At 42.7% G+C, this 19262-nt stretch overlaps 2 protein-coding genes across 3 annotated transcripts in view; both read right to left on the bottom strand.

Moving 5' to 3' along the window:
• Positions 1-1541: 1541 nt before the first annotated feature.
• The window catches only part of LOC121654288 (deoxycytidine kinase 2-like), a 23509-nt gene continuing 5788 nt past the window's right edge, over positions 1542-19262 (bottom strand). The window contains exons 2-8 of one of the 2 annotated variants that reach the window (XM_042008358.1): positions 18440-18558; positions 4656-4739; positions 4471-4580; positions 2541-2688; positions 2328-2443; positions 2128-2227; positions 1542-1819 (exon numbers count right to left, since the gene is read on the bottom strand). In XM_042008358.1, coding sequence (XP_041864292.1) covers positions 1781-1819; positions 2128-2227; positions 2328-2443; positions 2541-2688; positions 4471-4580; positions 4656-4739; positions 18440-18558 — 716 coding nt within the window. In that variant the 3' untranslated portion in view covers positions 1542-1780. Of the gene's footprint in view, positions 1820-1884; positions 2013-2114; positions 2228-2327; positions 2444-2540; positions 2689-4470; positions 4581-4655; positions 4740-18439; positions 18559-19262 lie in introns of those variants that run through there. The other variant, XM_042008357.1, reaches the window with a different exon arrangement.
• The window catches only part of LOC121654289 (nuclear apoptosis-inducing factor 1-like), a 24354-nt gene continuing 14269 nt past the window's right edge, over positions 9178-19262 (bottom strand). Inside the window, exons 3-5 of the mRNA XM_042008359.1 lie at positions 11233-11939; positions 10882-11162; positions 9178-9470 (exon numbers count right to left, since the gene is read on the bottom strand). Coding sequence (XP_041864293.1) covers positions 10894-11162; positions 11233-11638 — 675 coding nt within the window. The 5' untranslated portion in view covers positions 11639-11939 and the 3' untranslated portion in view covers positions 9178-9470; positions 10882-10893. The remainder of the gene's footprint in view (positions 9471-10881; positions 11163-11232; positions 11940-19262) is intronic.

Genomic DNA, 19262 nt, shown 5'->3' with positions numbered 1-19262 from the left:
TATATATATATATATATATATATATATATATATATATATACATATATATATATACACACACACACACACACACACACACACACAACTTCTGATTAAACTTCCTGGTTAGGTTTTAAACTTGATCACAATAAAAGATCCCAGATATTTATCTGTGGATATGATAGTTGAATAGTGACGGAGTTGGTTATGATCTCCTACATGAATAAAATATAGTTACTTAATTTAGTTTAACGCTCGTTAAATAATCTCATATGTAAATACTGAAGATGTGCATCACTTTTTTTGATTCGTCAGTATTTGAACCAGACACAAAAATGACATCATCATCAGCATATAGCAGAGAACTGCGAAGCACATGTATAGGTTGATGATATACAGGAGTAAAAGACCCAGGATGCTGCCCTTTGGTACTCCCAACAAACATTCTGCTACCTCTGATGTGGCTTAACCAACACCAGATCCAACCTGAGGACCACCTGATCCTATCTGAGGACCACCTGGTTGTATCTGAAAGCATCTGGTCCTACCTGAGGTGGAAGCAGCATTTCTGTTTCTTTGGAAACACCACAGTGAGTCACATGACATGTCACATGAGGTCCAGCCTCAGTGACAGGTAGGTCCTGGCTCACCTGGACCTGCTTCTCCTGGCCCGTCAGTCTGACTTTGTTCATCATGACTCAACAATGTCTGTGAAACATTAACACGAGATAAAGTTTAAACTGTCTCGTGTTCCCCTCGGACCAAACTCCAGATTCCACCTGCTTTCCTGGTAAATCATCCTCATCTCACATCTGTCACAATCACTGGAGGTCTGATCAATACATCCAGATCAATCAAACCTCTGATCAGGTTCAAGTTTTCCCTTCAGCATCAGATCACAGAACTGCAGACTGTTAATGTTCAGGTTCTGCTAAACCTGGTCCAGCAAGACCAGAACTAGATCCACCTAAGGAGCACCTGTTCCTGGAGACATCAGGTTGTCAGACTGGCCCCAGGACACCAACCAGACCAGATTCCTGTGTACCCAGTACTTCTGATAATGTAGCAGAGCTGAAATGAAGAAACTCTGCTACTCTAACAGGAAGTTCCAAGTCTGGTTCAGATTTGTTTTTTACTTCATGAAATTCGCTGCTGATTCTTATTGTGCAGCGAGTACATCCAATATGTTTCATTTACATCCTCCAAGTGCTTAATTCCTCATTTGCTCCACTGAGTAAAGTCCAGCATTGCTGTGCTGGATGTCAGGATGACTCCAGATGTGAGTACACGAACACGGGACGGGTAAAGACTTGGTTATATTAAGGAATTCCCACCAGGCTGTCAGAGGAGCTAATATTGAGGCTTTTGGTTAACAAATGGCAAGTTTGTAGTTTCCAGGTTCTCACAAAGTGTTTGTTCTAGATCTGATCGTGGTTCATCCAAGGGGTGAGAATTCCATCAGTAACATCCTGCAACAGCAGCGACTGGACAAACTGGAACAGGATTAAAACCAGTTTTGAATGAATTAATTTATTTACAGATTTACACAGAAAACAGCCGTGTCTGTCCCTGAAAGCACCATGGTCTGTTTACTGACATCTCTACATCAGGAGTACAATTATGCAACCCCCCCCCCCCCCCCCCCCCACACACACACACACACAGAACATTTTAATATAAAAGTACAAACATAGTAAAAAAAAACAGAAAAACTAAAACTTTGCAACTAAAATTAATTTTTTTCTGCATTAAAATCAGCTGATAAATGATTGTCCAATCAGAAACTTTGCTGCTCACATCCTCAGCTCTGATTGGTCAGCGTGGTGAGAAACTCTCTGACCTGCAGATGGGGGGGGGGGGGGGGGGAGTTGTAATCAGATTTTAAAAAAATAAAGGTTTAGTTTTCCTTTTTGAAATAAAGCTAACTTCCTTTCTAATTGTCCTTTCACAATAAAGCTAACCTTGTCAAGGATGACTTCAAGCTTGACTTTCCTTTTGGAAGAAAGGCCAACTTCCTGTGTGATTTTCTTTCAGACTAAAGCAGATTTCCTTTCTGATTTTCTTTCAGACTAAAGCAGATTTCCTGTGTGATTTTCTTTCAGACTAAAGCAGATTTCCTGTCTGATTTTCTTTCCTAATAAAGCGTACCTTGTCGATGATGACTTCCTGTTTGATGTGATCATTCTTGAAGTCTTCATCGACGTCCAGAATGAGAACAGGAAGGTCATTCAGGTACTCAAAATCCAATCTGGAAACACACACTGGTTGTTGTAGCGTCTGCTTCATAGTGTGTCAGTGAACGCATCATCGATTTCAAGTCATCTGAGTGCCCTCAGTGACGAGGTTACCTGAGGTTCCTGTGGTAGAGCCAGGCCTCATGTTTGAAGTGAAGCTGCTCCAGATACTCCAGAGGAATTTCCTGCTCCTCCTCCCGACCACGGTGCAGTAACCGCTGCATGCAGCGCTGGAATATACGGAGAGACATAGGGGCCTGAAGGCAACATGGAAACGTATAGAAAAAGTCAGGGGTAGTTCTTTTAACCCCGTCCTCATGGCGTTACCTGTGCTGGGGCTCTCAGGTAAATGATGGCGTCAAGGGAGATGTCCGGTTCAAACTGGTTCAGCAACCAGGTATGCCAGTCTTGGTAAACGCTCCACTCCGTTTCTGACAGGTTACCGGTCTCAAACAGGTTGGAAGCAAACACGTACCTGTAAAGGACAAACTCACCTGTGTCAGGTGTAGTTACCTCCATGAAAAAAAATCCTAGAAATATTTTTGTGGACCTGAAGAAAGCATTCGATACTGATTATAATATTCTTCTTGAGAAGCTTGGGGGTGTGGCTTCTGAGGGGACGGCAAGCCAACTCCAGAACAGAAAACTTGGTTCAGATTAAAAATGTGAAATCAGAAACGTACAATACAACCTGTGGTGCACTTCAAGGATCAGACCTTGGACCAAAGCCGTTCATTTTATATGTGAACGATATGGTAAATGTCTCTAAAGCTCTAAAGTGTGTTCTGTTTGCAGATGACACCTCCTTCTATTCTGGCAAAGATCTATTGCACGTGATAGAGGAGGTTAAAAAAAGAACTGAATAAAAAGTAATAATGGTCTGACGGCAACTAACTATCGATGAATCTGGACACTTTGTGGTTTCACTAACGGGGCAAAGTTTCAAGATGTCAATCAAATTAAAAGGTTTTCTAAATTCATCGTGTACAAGAAACAATGTTCGTAGGTATAATGAAAGACGAAAAGTTGAACTGGAGATTTCACACTGATCACCTAAAGTAAATTTGATCTAAAGCAACTGCAGATTCATTAGATAACAGGACATCGTATCTACTATAGAACTCAGTTTGCTCCGTCGATGACACATTGTACTGAAGTTTGGGCAAGAACATGTAAAACATTTACACAGCCACTTCATGAGCAACACGGATCATTACAGAGTAATTACACACTTATCACATCCATTATTAAATAGCTGGGTAGACTGTTTCACCTTTAATGTTTAAAGCTAATCAAACCTGTTGCCAGGGAATATTCAGAAAAGAGAAAGTTATTCGCTGAAAGGAGCAGAGATCTTCGGGACCACATTAAAGAAGCGATGACTCGGTGAAACGAGTTCAAATCAAAAACTGTTCAACAGAAAAATGAAAGCAGATCATGAAAGAGGTAAAAGATGAATTCCCAATGAAGTGTAAAATTATTTGTGTTGGATCATGTGAGGTCACTAAGGAAAGAAAGAAGAAGGTCTGTGATTGGTTGCGGTTTTGGCCTGATTCAGGATTCCTTGTTTAGATGGCTGACTGGAAATGAGGCGGAAAACATCGGAATTTGACTGAAGACACGTTTGATTTTAAACTTTTAAAACTGATTTATTTATTTAAAAAAACTGACAGGTGTGTAGATTTACCTGAGACAGGTGTAGTTACCTGTGACAGGTGTGTAGAGTTACCTGGGACAGGTGTAGTTACCTGTGACAGGTGTGTAGAGTTACCTGGGACAGGTGTGTAGAGTTACCTGGGACAGGTGTAGTTACCTGTGAAAGGTGTGTAGAGTAACCTAGGACAGGTGTGTAGAGTTACCTGTGACAGGTGTGTAGAGTTACCTGGGATAGGTGTAGTTACCTGTGACAGGTGTGTAGAGTTACCTGGAACAGGAGTAGTTACATGTGACAGGTGTGTACAGTTACCTGGAACAGGTGTAGTTGCCTGTGACAGGTGTATAGAGTTACCTCTGACAGGTGTGTAGAGTTACCTGGGACAGGTGTGTAGAGTTACCTGGGACAGGTGTGTAGAGTTACCTGGAACAGGAGTAGTTACCTGTGACAGGTGTGTACAGTTACCTGTGACAGGTGTATAGAGTTACCTGGAACAGGTGTGTAGAGTTACCTGTGACAGGTGTGTAGAGTTACCTGTGACAGGTGTGTAGAGTTACCTGGGACTGGTGTGTAGAGTTACCTGTGACAGGTGTGTAGAGTTACCTGTCTGAGTAGACGGAGCGTTCGTAAAACTGAACTGGATTTTCCGCCTGCTGAAGTTTGGCTGATGGACTCTGAAGTTGAGCTCGAACTCTGCTGAGACACGCATAACTCTGCAGGAAGGAGACACAGGTGAGACAGGTAAGCTCATCCTTATCACCTGTGGGAGTGGAGGCAGGTGAAGCTACCTGGAAGGTGAAAGACCAGCGGCTTGGTTTGTCATATAACATCTGCAGCAGGTTTCCTCCACTTTTCTGAGACGAGCTCAGGTCCTAGAACACACAGGTAGACACACAGGTAAACACACACACACTGAACCAGAGGCCTGTATGTTGAAGCAGGACTAACATACCTGGACATCTCTCTGTTACCTGGCTGACTTACCCAGAGATTCGGGATCTGGATCAGCGGTACTAAGAAGCTAATTCAACCCAGGATTTTCCATCTGGATCAGAGAGCGCTTACACAAAAGGGGCGGAGTTTGCAGTTGGGATGCAATGATTAGTCGACGTTGTCGACAATAGTCGCCAATAAAAGTAGTCGACAACGAATTTAGTCGTCGACTATTGTCGGCAAAAAAAAAAACAAAAAAACTACCGAGTGAGACATCGTCTTCTAATCCTATCTCTGCTGAGAGTTGCACAATGCACATGCGCAGAGAGGGCAAAAAGTACAGAGTGAGACATCGTCCTCTTTTTTAATCATGCACAGTGAAGTCCGCCGGGGGAAAAATATGGTGGCGGACTAGGGAAGAAAACGGCGGCGGAGAACGTTAAAAGTCTGGGATAACTTCACGTTATACTTACAAAATAAATTAAATACATGTGAGATTTGTAAAGCGGACCTTGTGTACCACGGAAGTACGTCTGCAATGCTCGAACATTTAAAGAGGAGGCACGTCAGACTTACTTAACAACCTCATGCAAAATTTCAAAGCTGAAAGTGAAATAAGATCCATTTATAATAATCGTGAGATACATAATCCGATTGGTCGACTAGTCAGTTGCAGCTCTAGTTTGCAGCGTCTGGCCAATCACAGACATGAAGAAACCCTGCAGACCTTCACCATGTACGAGCATCATGCAGGCCAGAAGCAGCATTGTTGCCGTAGCAACAGCCAGGAAGGGATGCTGGCTCTATAAATGCATAAAGTAGTGAAATGATAGGATAGGAATTAATCGGCCGTATAAACATCACTTTGATCACTTTATTACACCGCAGACGTTTCGAGCAGAGCTTCCTTACTTTTTATTTCTAACCTCCTCACCATGACGACATGAGTCGTCAAAATGTTCAATTTTTGTGAGTCGTGACTACATAATCCAGCAGCTTCCAGAGACACAGAGAGACAAAGGTTATAAACAAACAGAACTTTTTTCTCAGTTAACACAGTGAACAATCCGGGATTTAAGAAACTCATCAACACTTTGGACAAACTCGCTGCCGTCTCGTCTCCATGTTAGTGGAGAGTCTCTTCTGCCCTGGATGATGAGGATGATGAGGGTGGTGTGAAGGACGTGGCTATGGTCCAATGTTTCGCCACCGCTACGGACCTGCGGTTAAGCCGCACCATAGAGCCGTAGATAAATGTCATGCTACGGGGAGCCAATGCAGCGATTTTTAAACTGGTGTGATGTGTTCCCGCCCTCTGGTCCTCGTCAGAACTCTACTGCTGAGTTCTGAAGTAGCTGTAGGTTTGACATGGACTTTTTAGGAAGACCAGAGAGCAGGGCATTACAGTAATCTAATCTACTTGTAATAAATGCATCAGCACCTCCGTGCTGGCAAGAGAGAGGAATGGGTGACTCTGGCGATGTTTTTAAGATGATAAAATTCTGTCTTTGTGACGTTTCTGATGTGTGGAATAAAATCAAGCTCAGAGTCGAAAAGAACACCCAGATTTCTGACACACTGAGAGGGATTAAAATTATGTAGTTTTAATAAAATGATCTCTCTCTTGTCTTCAGGACCAATAATTAAAACTTCAGATTTCTCCTGGTTAAGCTGTAAGAAGTTCTCTGCCATCCATGACTTTATATCTAAAAGACAGTTTAAAAGGACGTTAACTGGCTCCAGGTCATCAGGAGACACGACGATGTAAAGCTGTGTGTCATCAGCATAGCTGTGGAAATCAATGCCGTGTCTCCTGATGACATCCCCAAGAGGTAACATGTACAAATTAAAAAGTATTGGGCCTAAAATCGATCCTTGGGGAACCCCATATTTGACTTCATAGATTCTCAAGGAGCATGTATCTATACTTACAAAGAATTGGCGATCTGTGAGATACGAGTAAAACCATTTAAGAACAGTACATGACAGGCCCACCAGACTTCTGAGTGTTGAGGTATCTAAGCATAGCGTTTGTATGGTACACACTCAAGTTTTGCCATAAAAGGTTCTCTGTCCTACAGACTGGATTCACACACGAACATGCATTCTATGCAAATGAGCATCCTATAGGCAAACTCTATGATTGGAGGACACAGGACTGAGGAATTTCTTTGTTTAAACCCTATATAAGACAGAACAACACATCAGGTCTTCAGGTCTTCGTTCTGGTTTTGGGACCTCCAGATTTTGCTGCAGAAACCTGTTTTGATGTCTGAACTTTTGTTATAAACTTCTTTTTATTATTCAAGTCAGCGTCCAGAGACGTTTTTGCCTGAAAGCCAATTTTTCCACATCTCCTGATCAAGATACATCAGTATAAAATCTGGTGATCAACTGTATCGAAGGCGGCACTAAGATCCAGTAAAACCAGGACAGAAAGTTTCTGTGAGTCTAAATTAAGTCGAAGCTCATTAATGATCTTTAAAAGGGCGTCTCGGTGGTTTGTCCTAAAACCAGACTGATATTTTTCTAAAATATTATGTTTATTCAAAAACTCATGTAATTGAATAAAATCACTTATTTGTGTCATTTTACTTAGAAATGGTAAGTTGGATCCAGGTCGGTAGTTATCAGGAATGTTTGGATCTAAATGACTCTTCTTCAGAAGGGGCCTCATCACCACTGTTTTACAGGCAGCAGGGAAGACGCCCGTCTGAAGAGAGTAATTTACTATGTTTAAAAGCTCAGGCTCAAAGAAAACATAAAATCTTTTTAAATGTGATGTGGGAATTGGGTCTAAAAGGCAGGTTGTTGTGTTTAGTTGGGAGAAAACTCGACCAAGCATCTTTGCATCAACCAGGACAAAACTCTCCCGTGTTTCCTCAGGTAAAAGCAAAGTGTCAGGTCTGTTTAAATCAACATGTCGTTGAGATAAAAGACTGGATCTAATAGTATTGATCCGACTTGTGAAGTGGTCTGCAAAGTCCTTGCATTCAGCATCTGATGGAGACACGAAGGACTTGTTAAAAATCTGTTAAAAGATCAATGGTTTTTGTTATCTGTAATGAGGTTTGAATAGTAGTTTTCTTGCCTGTTTACTGAATTATTGTAGATTTTGAGTTGTTCCTTTAAAATTTAATGATGGACTGTTAGTTTTGTTTTCCTCCATTTCCTCTCTGCTCTCCTGCAGCTTCTTTTTAACTCATTAATTTCCTGGCTTCTCTACAGTGTTTTTGATTCAACTCCTGTTTTTGTTTTAAGTGGAGCTGCTGAGTCAATGGCTGATTTTAGTTTGTTGTTAAAATTATCAACAATAAAATCACACGATGCAGGTAAAATCTGAGGAGTTTGGTTTAAAATGTTAATAAAATTTGCAGCCACTTCATAAGTAATGTATAGTTTCCTCACAGTTCTCACCGAGGTCTCCTGTCGGCTAAAACCGGTGCTGTTAAAAACCTGCCCACATCGCCGTTAATCAGCTCTGTCCCAGACTCGGAGCTTCCAGCAGCCAGGCTCGTGTTACCCCTCCAGGAAGTTTTCATGTTATCGTGGTTGTTTACATCCCTCCGCAGACGCTGCTGGAGGGCACCGAAGGGGACGTTTCCAAGCGACCCTCCTCCAGTCAGGTCACGGCATTCCCACATAAACCTGGCTAAACAAAGCAGGAAACACGGCGCTTCTCATCACGGCGAGGACAGAAGCTAAACCCATGTCACACAAGATCAAAAAGTAAAACAGAGGAAAAGTTTCACAGTAACGACCTGAAGGCAGAGTCGGGGGTGTGAAGGCCACGATGAGAGGAATCCTGGTTCAGTCTCTAATGATGGCTTCGACTCAAATTCAGGACAAACGCTTTGATTTCTACCGTTTCTACGTTTTAATGATGAACAAAGATCTCTGCCAGCCTGCGACCAGCGCCATCTCTGGTAGATCCATGTTAATGTCAGGACCCGTGGCTAAGATTAAGCCACCAAGGGAGCTGAATGATCTGAGGCCTGTGGCCCTGACTTCAGTAGTGATGAAGACTTTTGAGCGACTGGTCAAACAAACTCAGGTACAGGGCAGCTAGATCAAATGCACTCTGCAAATGGGGCCTGTAGATCCACATCACTCTGCTCAGTTACCTGTAGAAGTATCCTGATGGTACAAAAACTCACTGAGACTTTTATTTTTACTGTTCTCCCCAGATTTGAATCCAATCCAGCCACGTTGTAGTTCAACTACTGTCTGTTCTTAATCTTGATGCTGGATTTTTTAACTTGTTGGCTGCAGGTAGTCAGAGCTAATGGTGTATTCTCCCAGAAGCAGCCTTCATCCACAGGGTCACCACAGGGGGGCGTCCTGTCCCCTTTCTTCTATATTCTCTATACAAATGACTGTAGGAGCGCTTACAGTCCAGGGTGCTCATTTATAAAGCTTGCTTACGCACAAAAAGCGGCGTAAGTGACTTTCTACGGAAAGTTTCTGATTTATAAAAACTAACGTGGCGGGAAAATGTGCGTACCGGTACGTAAACTCTGAAACTTGCTTACGAACATTTTGGAGACGGGAAACTGGCGGTGCTGCTGGTGAGGTGATGAACTTCACCTTCATTCATGCATGCCATCATGCCATCATATCCGACACTAGTGCCATAGAATCATAAACACAGAAGCCTGAAATATAGATGCGTTCCTGAAATCATACCTGTAGCCGACTTATAGGCACCCCATAGGAATTTAATGTTGTCAGTGCAGTATGGTCTTACTTGTTTTGATCGTAAAGCAAATGCACTCATTTGTTCACAGAAGCCTAATTGTGACAAGGTGTGTAGTAATGAGTGTAATTACTGAGTAAACATAAATAGGTGAATTACGACCGTGCGTAATGCAGAACTTCACAATGGATGCGCTGGCACTCCTTGAAGATTACGCAAACGGCAGGATCAGGATGGAGAGAGTTTTTAGAGACCATCAAGATTTCCTGGCCAACGATGATGACTGGCTGATATGCCGATTTAGATTTCCTAGAGCAGTGCTCTTAAATCTATGTGCTGAGTTGGGCCCAGTGTTGGAGCGATCAACCCGCCGGAACCATGCCATACCCGCGCATATGCAGGTGCTGACAACTCTCGGGATTCTGGCAACCGGCTCTTTCCAGCGGGAATTAGCCGACAGGTAATTTTAATTTAATCTAAGCTGACATGTTCCAGCCCAACACTCAGTGGGTTTCAATAAGTTGTTACATTCCATTTTAGGTCTGGAATATCTCAGCCATCGCTGAGTAATGTAATGCCTGCCGTTTTGGATGGCATTATAAAAATGAGCAGTCGATACATAAAGTTTCCATACACTGTAGGGGAACAGGCCAACATTAAAAGGCAATTTGCAGCATCAACCGGTTTCCCAAATGTAATCGGCGCGATTGACTGCACTCACGTTGCTATAAGGGCTCCAAGTCAGAATGAGTTTGTCTACGTTAACCGAAAAAATGTGCATTCAGTTAACGTGCAAGTCATTTCCGACTCAAACTTGCTTCTGACAAATTTAGTGGCACGGTGGCCTGGGTCAACCCATGATTCATTCATCCTGGCACACAGCAGTGTAGGGAATAGACTGCAGGCAGGTGCTTCGCGGGATGGGTGGCTTCTCGGTAAGTATCAACATAGACTGTGGAAATCTCAACAAAGTCTCTGTTCTGAATTAATCTCCATAACCTGCAGGTGACAGTGGCTATCCCCTGAGACGCTGGCTCCTCACGCCTTTTGCGAACCCGCAAAGCGCAGAGGAGGCGCGCTTCAATTCCGTCCACGTTCGTGCGCGCTCTGTTGTGGAGCGAGCCATCGGCCTCCTTAAAAACCGGTGGCGGTGTCTTGATGCGTCGGGGGGGAGACTTCTCTACCAGCCCAATAAGGTGTGCAGGATCATCATGTCGTGTGGTGTCCTGCACAACGTGGCACTGAGGAATGGTGTTCCCCTCCCACCTGGCCTCCCTCCCATTCACCATGAGGATCCTGACGCACAGCCCCCTCCCCGGCATGAAGACCACCAACAGGGAGCCAGGCTACGTCAGCAAGTCATGCAGCGTTTGTGAAAGGAATACAGTAGGCAAATCTCATTTTTTAACAAGTTCTTTTAATGACGTGGAAATTTCAGACAGTACAGCACACATTCCGCTAATTACATGACGGATTTGATGTAATTCATCACGAATTTCCTTCACAGCGTCGATGGTGTCCCTTTGTGTTTGGAGGACCGCATCTGTCAGCACGCGGCCACCTCCAGCTGTGCCGTGCGCCCGGGGCGCACTCGTGGTGGGTCTGACCATCTCCTCTGTGGATGTACCGGGGATCTCCTCACCCACTGCCTCCATCTGTAGAGTGACTGGAGATAAATAAAAAATGTTATTCGCTGCTTTTTACATGGCTGTTAAATTAAATAAACAATAATTTACCGGTCTCTGCTGTGGCGTCCGCCTGGTCTGTGTCCCCCTCATTCTCTGGCACTATGCCGTAGATGCTTGCGGGCCCAAGAATGGAGGCTATTTTCCGCTCCAGCGGCGTGGGGTTTGGTGTGGCAGGACCCCCGCCTGTGGCACACATTCCCTGGCGGTGGCGTGCCATCCTCCTCTTTGCCTCCACCTTGAGATCCGACCACTTTTTTTTAATGTCTGGCACGGACCTCTCCGTCACCCCCACACTATTGACAGCTGCAACAACGTGTTGCCACTCTTCTGTTTTCCGTTTGTTGCTGATGCCACTACCGAGGCCGCCAAATAATATGTTTTTGCGAGCCTCCACCTCACCAACAAGTACCTCCACCTCCGTAAAATTACGCTTCCTCGTCTTTTCGGTTGCCATGATTTAGGTTTAAATAGCAGAGATCAGCTGGTTCATTTATATGCAGAAATGTCCATGAGGTGCTTTGCATTGACCATTTATAGTAGAATGTGGGCGTGTAGGGGGCGGGCTAGCAGCAGAATTCACTTGCGCAAGCTTTCAGGCAGAGTGTGATTTATAAAGGGAAAATTGCTTGCACCTGTGCGCACGCACGGTTTTATAAATCAGAATATTTTGTTGCTTACGCAAACTCTGGATTCTTGGCGGACGTCCACTTTTAGTAGGAATCCTACGCAGAGTTTTATAAATGAGCACCCAGGTCCTTTATTGACCAGTCTTGGAAGACCTTGTAGAGTGGTGTGACAACTACTGTTTAAGTTAAATATCCAAAAAAAAAAAACAACTAAAGACATGGTCATCATCGTCTCCCTCGTCCCTTCCAGTCACGTTTACCAGTGGTGGTTTTATTTTCCTAATCTGTTACTGAGTCTGTTACCGGCTGGAAACCTGCAGCACAGAAACCGTCTGACTAGAAGATAGCCGGCTCACAGCGGCTCCGTCGGACATTTATCATCCACAAGTATCACAGAGCAACCAATCCTGGCTCTGATCACCAGCTTTCAATGTTCCCGTTTAGCAGTCGGTTCAAACTCTCCGTTATTCCTGGTGCAATAAATGAGCCCTGAGAGGTATAATGTACCTGCACTGACTGGAAGCAGGACCTAGAATTATTCTAAGCAGGAACTAGAATTATTGGAAGGTGTAACTAGAATTATTAGAAGATGTAACTATACTTATTAGAAGCAGGAACTTCTAATAAAAAACCTTGGTATTCCCACAACGAAGGATCTGCAGACAGAAAGAGCCCACCGGGCGCTTGCACCGCAACCCCCACCTGATGCTCATCCCAGATCCATCCTAGTTAGATTCCTGAGCTTCAGAATGAAGGAAGAAGTGATTCGCTTGGCATGGCAAAAGAAAGGCTTTATTCTGGAAAATAATAAGATCAATCTTGATCATGACTACGCTCCGGGAATATTAAACAAAAGAAGAGAATATGCTGAAGCCAGGAGAGTACTAAAAGAAAACAAGCTACGGTTCCAGACCCTCTATCCAGCTCGTTTGAGGGTTTTCTACGAAGAGGGGACAACGATCTACAAGACGGTGGAGGAGGCGACGGCGGACATTGCGAGGCGAGGCCTGCCGGTGAAAGTGATCACGCAACCGTCATCGCTAATGGAGAGGATTCAGCGAGGAACGTGGCAACCAGTGCAGACCAGGCGGACAACGGGGCCAGGAAAACAATGAGCTACAAGGAAAGGCTGCAAGTATAGACGTCCAGAAGCAGACATTACAGACTAAAATTCTCATTGTAGAGTCAAATATTAGGGGTTATCAAATAAATAAATAAGCCGGATTTAATAATTTCATCATCAAAGACTTTGGTCAAACAGTGGAGAGGAATGACAAGGGGAAAGTGTTTCTCTATGGCTGCCTTCACGATAGAGGGCCCCCTAGCTCCCACGGGGGGCAGAGGCGATCCCTCAAATTTGGAACAGGTCAGTAAAGAGACCTTGAGGTTGGAGGTTGGGAAAGATGGTCATTGTTTTTTGTTCTTATTGTTTGTTGTGGTTTTGGTATCATTGTTCAGTTACCACGTTAAAAGGGATTTGCTTACAGTCTATCAGGAGAGGAGAATGAACTCATATTTTTATTAAGTTAAAATAACATGCAAGGGGAACCGGCTGAAATCATTTCATTCAATGTAAACGGAGTCTTGAATCCCATCAAGAGGAGCAAGATCTTGTCAAAATTAAAAAAGGAAAGGGCTCAGGTGGCCTTTCTCCAGGAAACCCATTTGAGTCAAGCTGAACACACAAAATTGAAAAAGAGAGGCTTCAAGCATGTATTTTCATCCTCCTATAAACTAGGTCATAAGAGAGGGGATCGCTATATTAATATCGAGCACACTTAATTACGAACATATGTCAGAACTAAAGGATGATGAGGGCCGATTTATAAAGATCACAGGGAAGATAGAGGGATTCAAAATAACTTTTATAAATGTCTATATTCCCCCGGGCAGTAATTGGCAAATTTACAGACGTATATTTGACCAAATGGTAAATTCCCTAACCTAGATGCATCAGGAACGCCCCGACAAGAAACCCCATTAATTAAGAAGGTGAAATCCTTAATGACAGAGCTAGGCATAATAGACGTCTGGAGGGAGCTATATGCCAAATGCAGAGATTATACACATTATTCTTATGCACACTCTGTCTATTCCAGAATAGATTACTTCTTTATGTTTAGTTCTGACAGGTTTAGAATAAGAGAGTGTAATATTAAGACGGTGGACCTTTCTGACCACAGCCCAATCTCTATAACCATTAATTTGTAAAAAAAAAAATTAGGAGGGTATTATGGAAATTAAATGCAAACATACTAAATGAAAAAAAAAAATAAAAGAGGGATTAAAGAAAGAAATTAAAGACTTTCTAGAATTTAACGACTCAGGTGAAGTGTCCCAGACAATTCTATGGGACACGTTGAAAGCAGTAATGAGGGGGAAAATTATATCGGTAACCTCTCATTTAAAGAAACTAAAGGGACAACGATTGGCCGACCTTCAGGGAAGACTAAAACGACTACAGTTAATTGATAGTAATAAAGTAAATCTGAAGGTAAACGAAGAAATTAAGAAAATATGAGGTGAAATTGACGACATTTATACCAAAGACATTCAGAAAAAAATTGTCTTCTTGAAACAAAAATATTATGAATTTGGCGGCAAATCAGCGAAACTATTAGCATATAAATTACGTAAACAGAGAGTAGAAAATACTATTCACAAAATAAAAAACCCCCAGACCAGGGCTGTGGAAAGTAAACTGGAGAAAATCCAGGAGAGTTTTGAGCTATTCTATCAGGCTCTATACTCACAACCTCAGGAGCCGAATGAGGCTCAGATTGAAACCTTTCTAAAATCATTAGATCTACCTGTGCTAACAAGCTCACAAGGTGAGAAATTAGTGCAACCAATAACAACCAGGGAATTACAATTGGCGATCTTTAAATTAAAGGTGGGAAAGTCTCCAGGTGCTGATGGTTATACCGCAGAGTGGTATAGAGCCCTAAAGGAAGAACTCTCCCCTCTTTTATTAAACACGTTTAACTGCATTATACAAAAAGGTGAAATCCCCCCCTCATGGAGAGACGCAATTATTTCGGTTATCCCTAAAGAGGGCAAAGACAAACAAGATTGCAGCAACTACAGACCCATTAGCGTCCTTAACCTAGATTATAAATTGTTCACATAGATACTAGCGCGTAGATTAGAAAAGGTTTTACCTGACCTGATACACTTAGACCAAACTGGTTTTATTCAACAAAGACAAACACTAGACAATATCAGGAGATCACTACATGTAATAGGACAAACAGCAAAAGATAAAACTAAGTCTATAATTGTGGGATTAGATGCCGAGAAGGCGTTCGACTCAGTCAGATGGCTATTTCTCTACAAAGCACTGGAAAAATTTGGATTTAAAGACAATTTTATATCATTAATAAAGTCTCTGTACCATAAGCCAAGAGCCCGCATAAAGATAAATGGGGATCTCTCGGACTCTTTTATCCTGGAGAGGGGAACACGGCAGGGCTGCCCAATCTCTCCCCTCCTTTTTGCCCTATACATTGAACCCCTCGGTCAGTTAATACGGCAGTGTGGAAATGTTAAAGGTATTATGGTATCTGGTAAAGAACAAAAGGTCGCAATGTTTGTGGATGACCTTACCAGTGGAAGTGAGTGACATCCAACTTGGGGAATGGGATAAGTGGATATCACGTTTCATATGGCAGGGAAAGAGACCTAGGCCCTGATCTATTAACGCTTTGCGTGTACTAAAACAGGTGCAGACGGCTTTGCTCCGCTAAAATCGGCCCAAGCTTATCTATCAAAGCCGCAAACATGGAACTGCGTCAGTTATCCTGGCAAAACTGCGCCGCTCTCCACTTTGCGTTTCTGAAGCTACTGCATATGCATTATGGGCGTTCCAGCCAGAAAGTGCACATTAGTGGGAGGAGACTATGCAAATAAATCTGGTTTGCGCAGCAGTGGGATTCATGTAGCCCGCAAATAGTTTGCGGTGTTTATGTTTGCTCTAAAAATAGCGTTTCTGAAAAGCAGGTGCTAATTGGCACAACAGTATACGCGCAATGGCTGCAGTAATAATTTTAAGGAGGAGGCACAGACACCATGAAAGGCGACTAAGATAATGCATTTTTTTCTATTATATTAATATATTTAGAATGCCAGAGAAGAGGATTGTGGAGACGATCCAGCGTTGCAATATTAGAATTGCTGGATAAGTTTAAAGACTTTATCATGCCTGTCTTTTATTATTATTATTATTATTATTATTATTATTATTTCTTTATAGCTTTTAAACCTTTATTATTTCTTATTTGTTCCTTGCATGTTTTTATATGTACAATACCTTGGTTCCTAAAGGTTGTTGTTAGTGTGCCTTATAAATAAATTGAACTTGAATATGAAACTATATTGCAGCATTTCTGGTGACATTTAGATTTTTTTCCTCGACTTCCGCAATATTTTTATTTGTCTCCTTTATTTGTCTCAACTTCTATCGGATAAAAGTTAATTTTGCGTTTGCGGTTTCCTTGCTCTCCAGAACCTTACATGACAGAGCAAACAGCGCCGCTAAATCCTCATTTAAATACTGCTGTTTGCTCCGCAAATGATAACAGGAGCAGTCTTAATAGATCAGGCGCTAATCGTAGAAACATAACCAGAGCAAAACTGCGCAGCAAATGTTAAATAGCGCAGCAGTTTTGCCCTCGTCATAACTCAGCCCCCTAGAGTCCGCTTCTCTGTCTTACAATTAAAAAAAAGAAGTGGAGGAGCAACGCTGCCATGCTTAAGATATTAATACTATGCAGCACAACTAATTCCCATGTTACACTGGTGTAATCAAGAATACGTAGCTAACTGGAAGATGTTGGAATCTGGGGTGACTTCTAATTTCCCATTACAGGCTGCAATCGCAGATAAAGGGCTTGCGGACCAACTGACAGGCCTGAAACCATGGATAAACCACACTCTAGAAATATGGCACAAAGTGGCCAAAACATGTGGAATTGGTAATATACTGAAAATCTTTAGCGACAGTAGATTTAAATCTTGGATAAGTAAAGGACTAACGACATACCTCTCATTTACACACAAAAACACACTACAGAGTTTTCAGTCCTTACAAACCAAACATGACTTTTTCAGCTTCCTCCAGATGCGAACTTATTTTATTAAACATTGCAAAAGTATAAATTTAACATCAAATGAATCAAATTTTTTCAAAATCCTAAAACTTGCCTATAGCTTAACTATAAATAAAGGTATTTCAAGGCTCTGCTTCATGCCAGAAAAGATGACACTCTGCATATAAAGAAAACGAGGGAAAGTGAAGCAGGAATCAGCATAGGGGAGGTAGAGTGGGAGGAAATCTGTGACTTCCAGTGGACATCTACTAATTCACTGGAGTGGAGAGAACATTGCTGGAAAAATATCATCAGGTTCTTTAAAACTCCTCTTCAGGGTAAATACAGAAATGCGACTTCAGAGTGTTGGAGACAGTGTGGCTCAGTGGAAGCTAACCATTACCATGTGTTTTGGGACTGCACTAGACTGTACCGTTACTGGAGAGAGATTCATAAAACTCTGAATTCAGTGTTTAAGGTACAAATAACTTTCGACTTTGTAAATCTAAACCTTGGTCATGTAACAACTCTGGAGAGGAGGACAGACACAAAGCTGCTGCAGGCCCTTCTAGCTGCCAGTAAAAAATCTATCATGAGAAGCTGGTTAAACCCAGCCCCGCCAACATTAGAGGATTGGTATGGAACGGCGCTTAAAATTTTTAAAATGGAAAAAATGACATACTCTCTCAGAACTCAGAAGGGTAAATTTTACCAAATTTGGAACAAATGGATCACCTATATATCCCCCACCAAGTGAACTTTGCGTGACTCCTCCAGAGTATCTCTTCTCTCCATTTATGGCACAACCCATGTTTTTATTTTCTCTTTTTCTTGTCCAGTGGAAAATGGAAAAACTGTAAGCACCCTAGTTCATATGTTTTGTTATTGTATGATTAAATGTATGTACAAAAAAGTATAAAAACTGAAAAGGAGTTAGATAGAACTTTTAGAAGAATACTGTATTGTTTTTTTCCTTTGTATCCTTTTCCAATAAATAAAAAATAAAAAGAAAAAAAAAAAAGAAGCAGAAACTAGAATCTTTAGAAGCAGTTACTAGAATGATTAGAAGCAGGAACTAGAAATAATCGAAGCAGCTACTACAATTATCCGAAGTAGGAACTAGAATTATTAGAAGCAGGAACTAGAATCATTAGAAGAGGAACTAGAATTTTTAGCATGTTTTTATTCTTTTCATAGATTTATTTTTCTCTTGTCGTCTGGATTTTACCCGTTTACTCATCCATGGCTGTATCGTGGCTGGTTTGTTAAAACAGGTAACCTGGAGATAACCTGGTTATGTTGAACCTGCTGACTAGTTCAGGCTGGTTAACTTCTGGTTCAACCGAACAGAACTCAAAGAGGACAGTTTTCATCATCTCAAATTTTTCCAACATCAGTTGCCATGGTAACACACATGCCTTGAACTCAAATGTTAACAAGTATGATGATGATGATGGTCATCATCCTCATCACAGTCTAACTGAGTTCCGCGTAGCCGCGACGCCTTCAGGAGCTGTGCTACCTTCAGGAAGCGGTGTTTACCTGGTAAATGTCGCCACTTTCATTCTGGACGTTGCACCATTTTCCGATGGGTTCAGGAATCACCTCCCAGTCCTCGGACGCTGTCTGCAGGAGGCGGACGAAGGTGGATTTACCTGCAGCTGGAGCACACAGAAGGGCTGTTTCCATGATTACGCACCAACACAGATGAATCAGAGGTAGGTAGGTAGGTAGGAACTAGCTACTTTTACTTCAGTAAATCGTGAAGAGATGCTGCTACATCAGAAACACTCGACCATTTATTCAACTAGAGATGAGCCATTTCACCAATCACACGCAGCCAGCCAGCCACACACACACACACACACACACACACACACACACATATATATATATATACACACACACACACACACATCTGTGTGTGTACATATGCACACCTGCCACACCACCCTCTCTCCGTCCCTCCCTCCCTTACTGCACCTCTGTCTCCGGTGATAGACCTGACGATCCTCCGTCACCTGTCAGCTGAGAAGACTCCACTCAGGCAGGCAGCAGGACCGGATGGGGTGAGTCCCCGTGTCCTTAACGCCGGTGCCTCCAGCTCTGTGGAGTCTTACATGACATCCTCATGATGAGTCTGAGTCTACAGAGGGTCCCAGTGCCGTGGAAGACGTCATGCCTCGTTCCTGTACCAAAGACCCCACGTCCCAGTGGCCCCAGGACTACAGACCCATGGCACTGACTTCATGTCATGAAGACCCTTGAGAGACTCATGCTGGATCAGCTCCAACCCATGGTAAGACCACATCTGGACCCCCTTCAGTTCACATACCAGCCTCGTCTTGGACCTGAGGACGCCGTT

This window comes from Melanotaenia boesemani, chromosome 15, assembly GCF_017639745.1.
Source record: "Melanotaenia boesemani isolate fMelBoe1 chromosome 15, fMelBoe1.pri, whole genome shotgun sequence".
Classification (NCBI taxonomy): Eukaryota; Metazoa; Chordata; class Actinopteri; order Atheriniformes; family Melanotaeniidae; genus Melanotaenia; species Melanotaenia boesemani.
The sequence above is the reverse complement of the archived record's forward strand: the minus strand, read 5'-3'. Positions and strand labels throughout refer to the sequence as shown.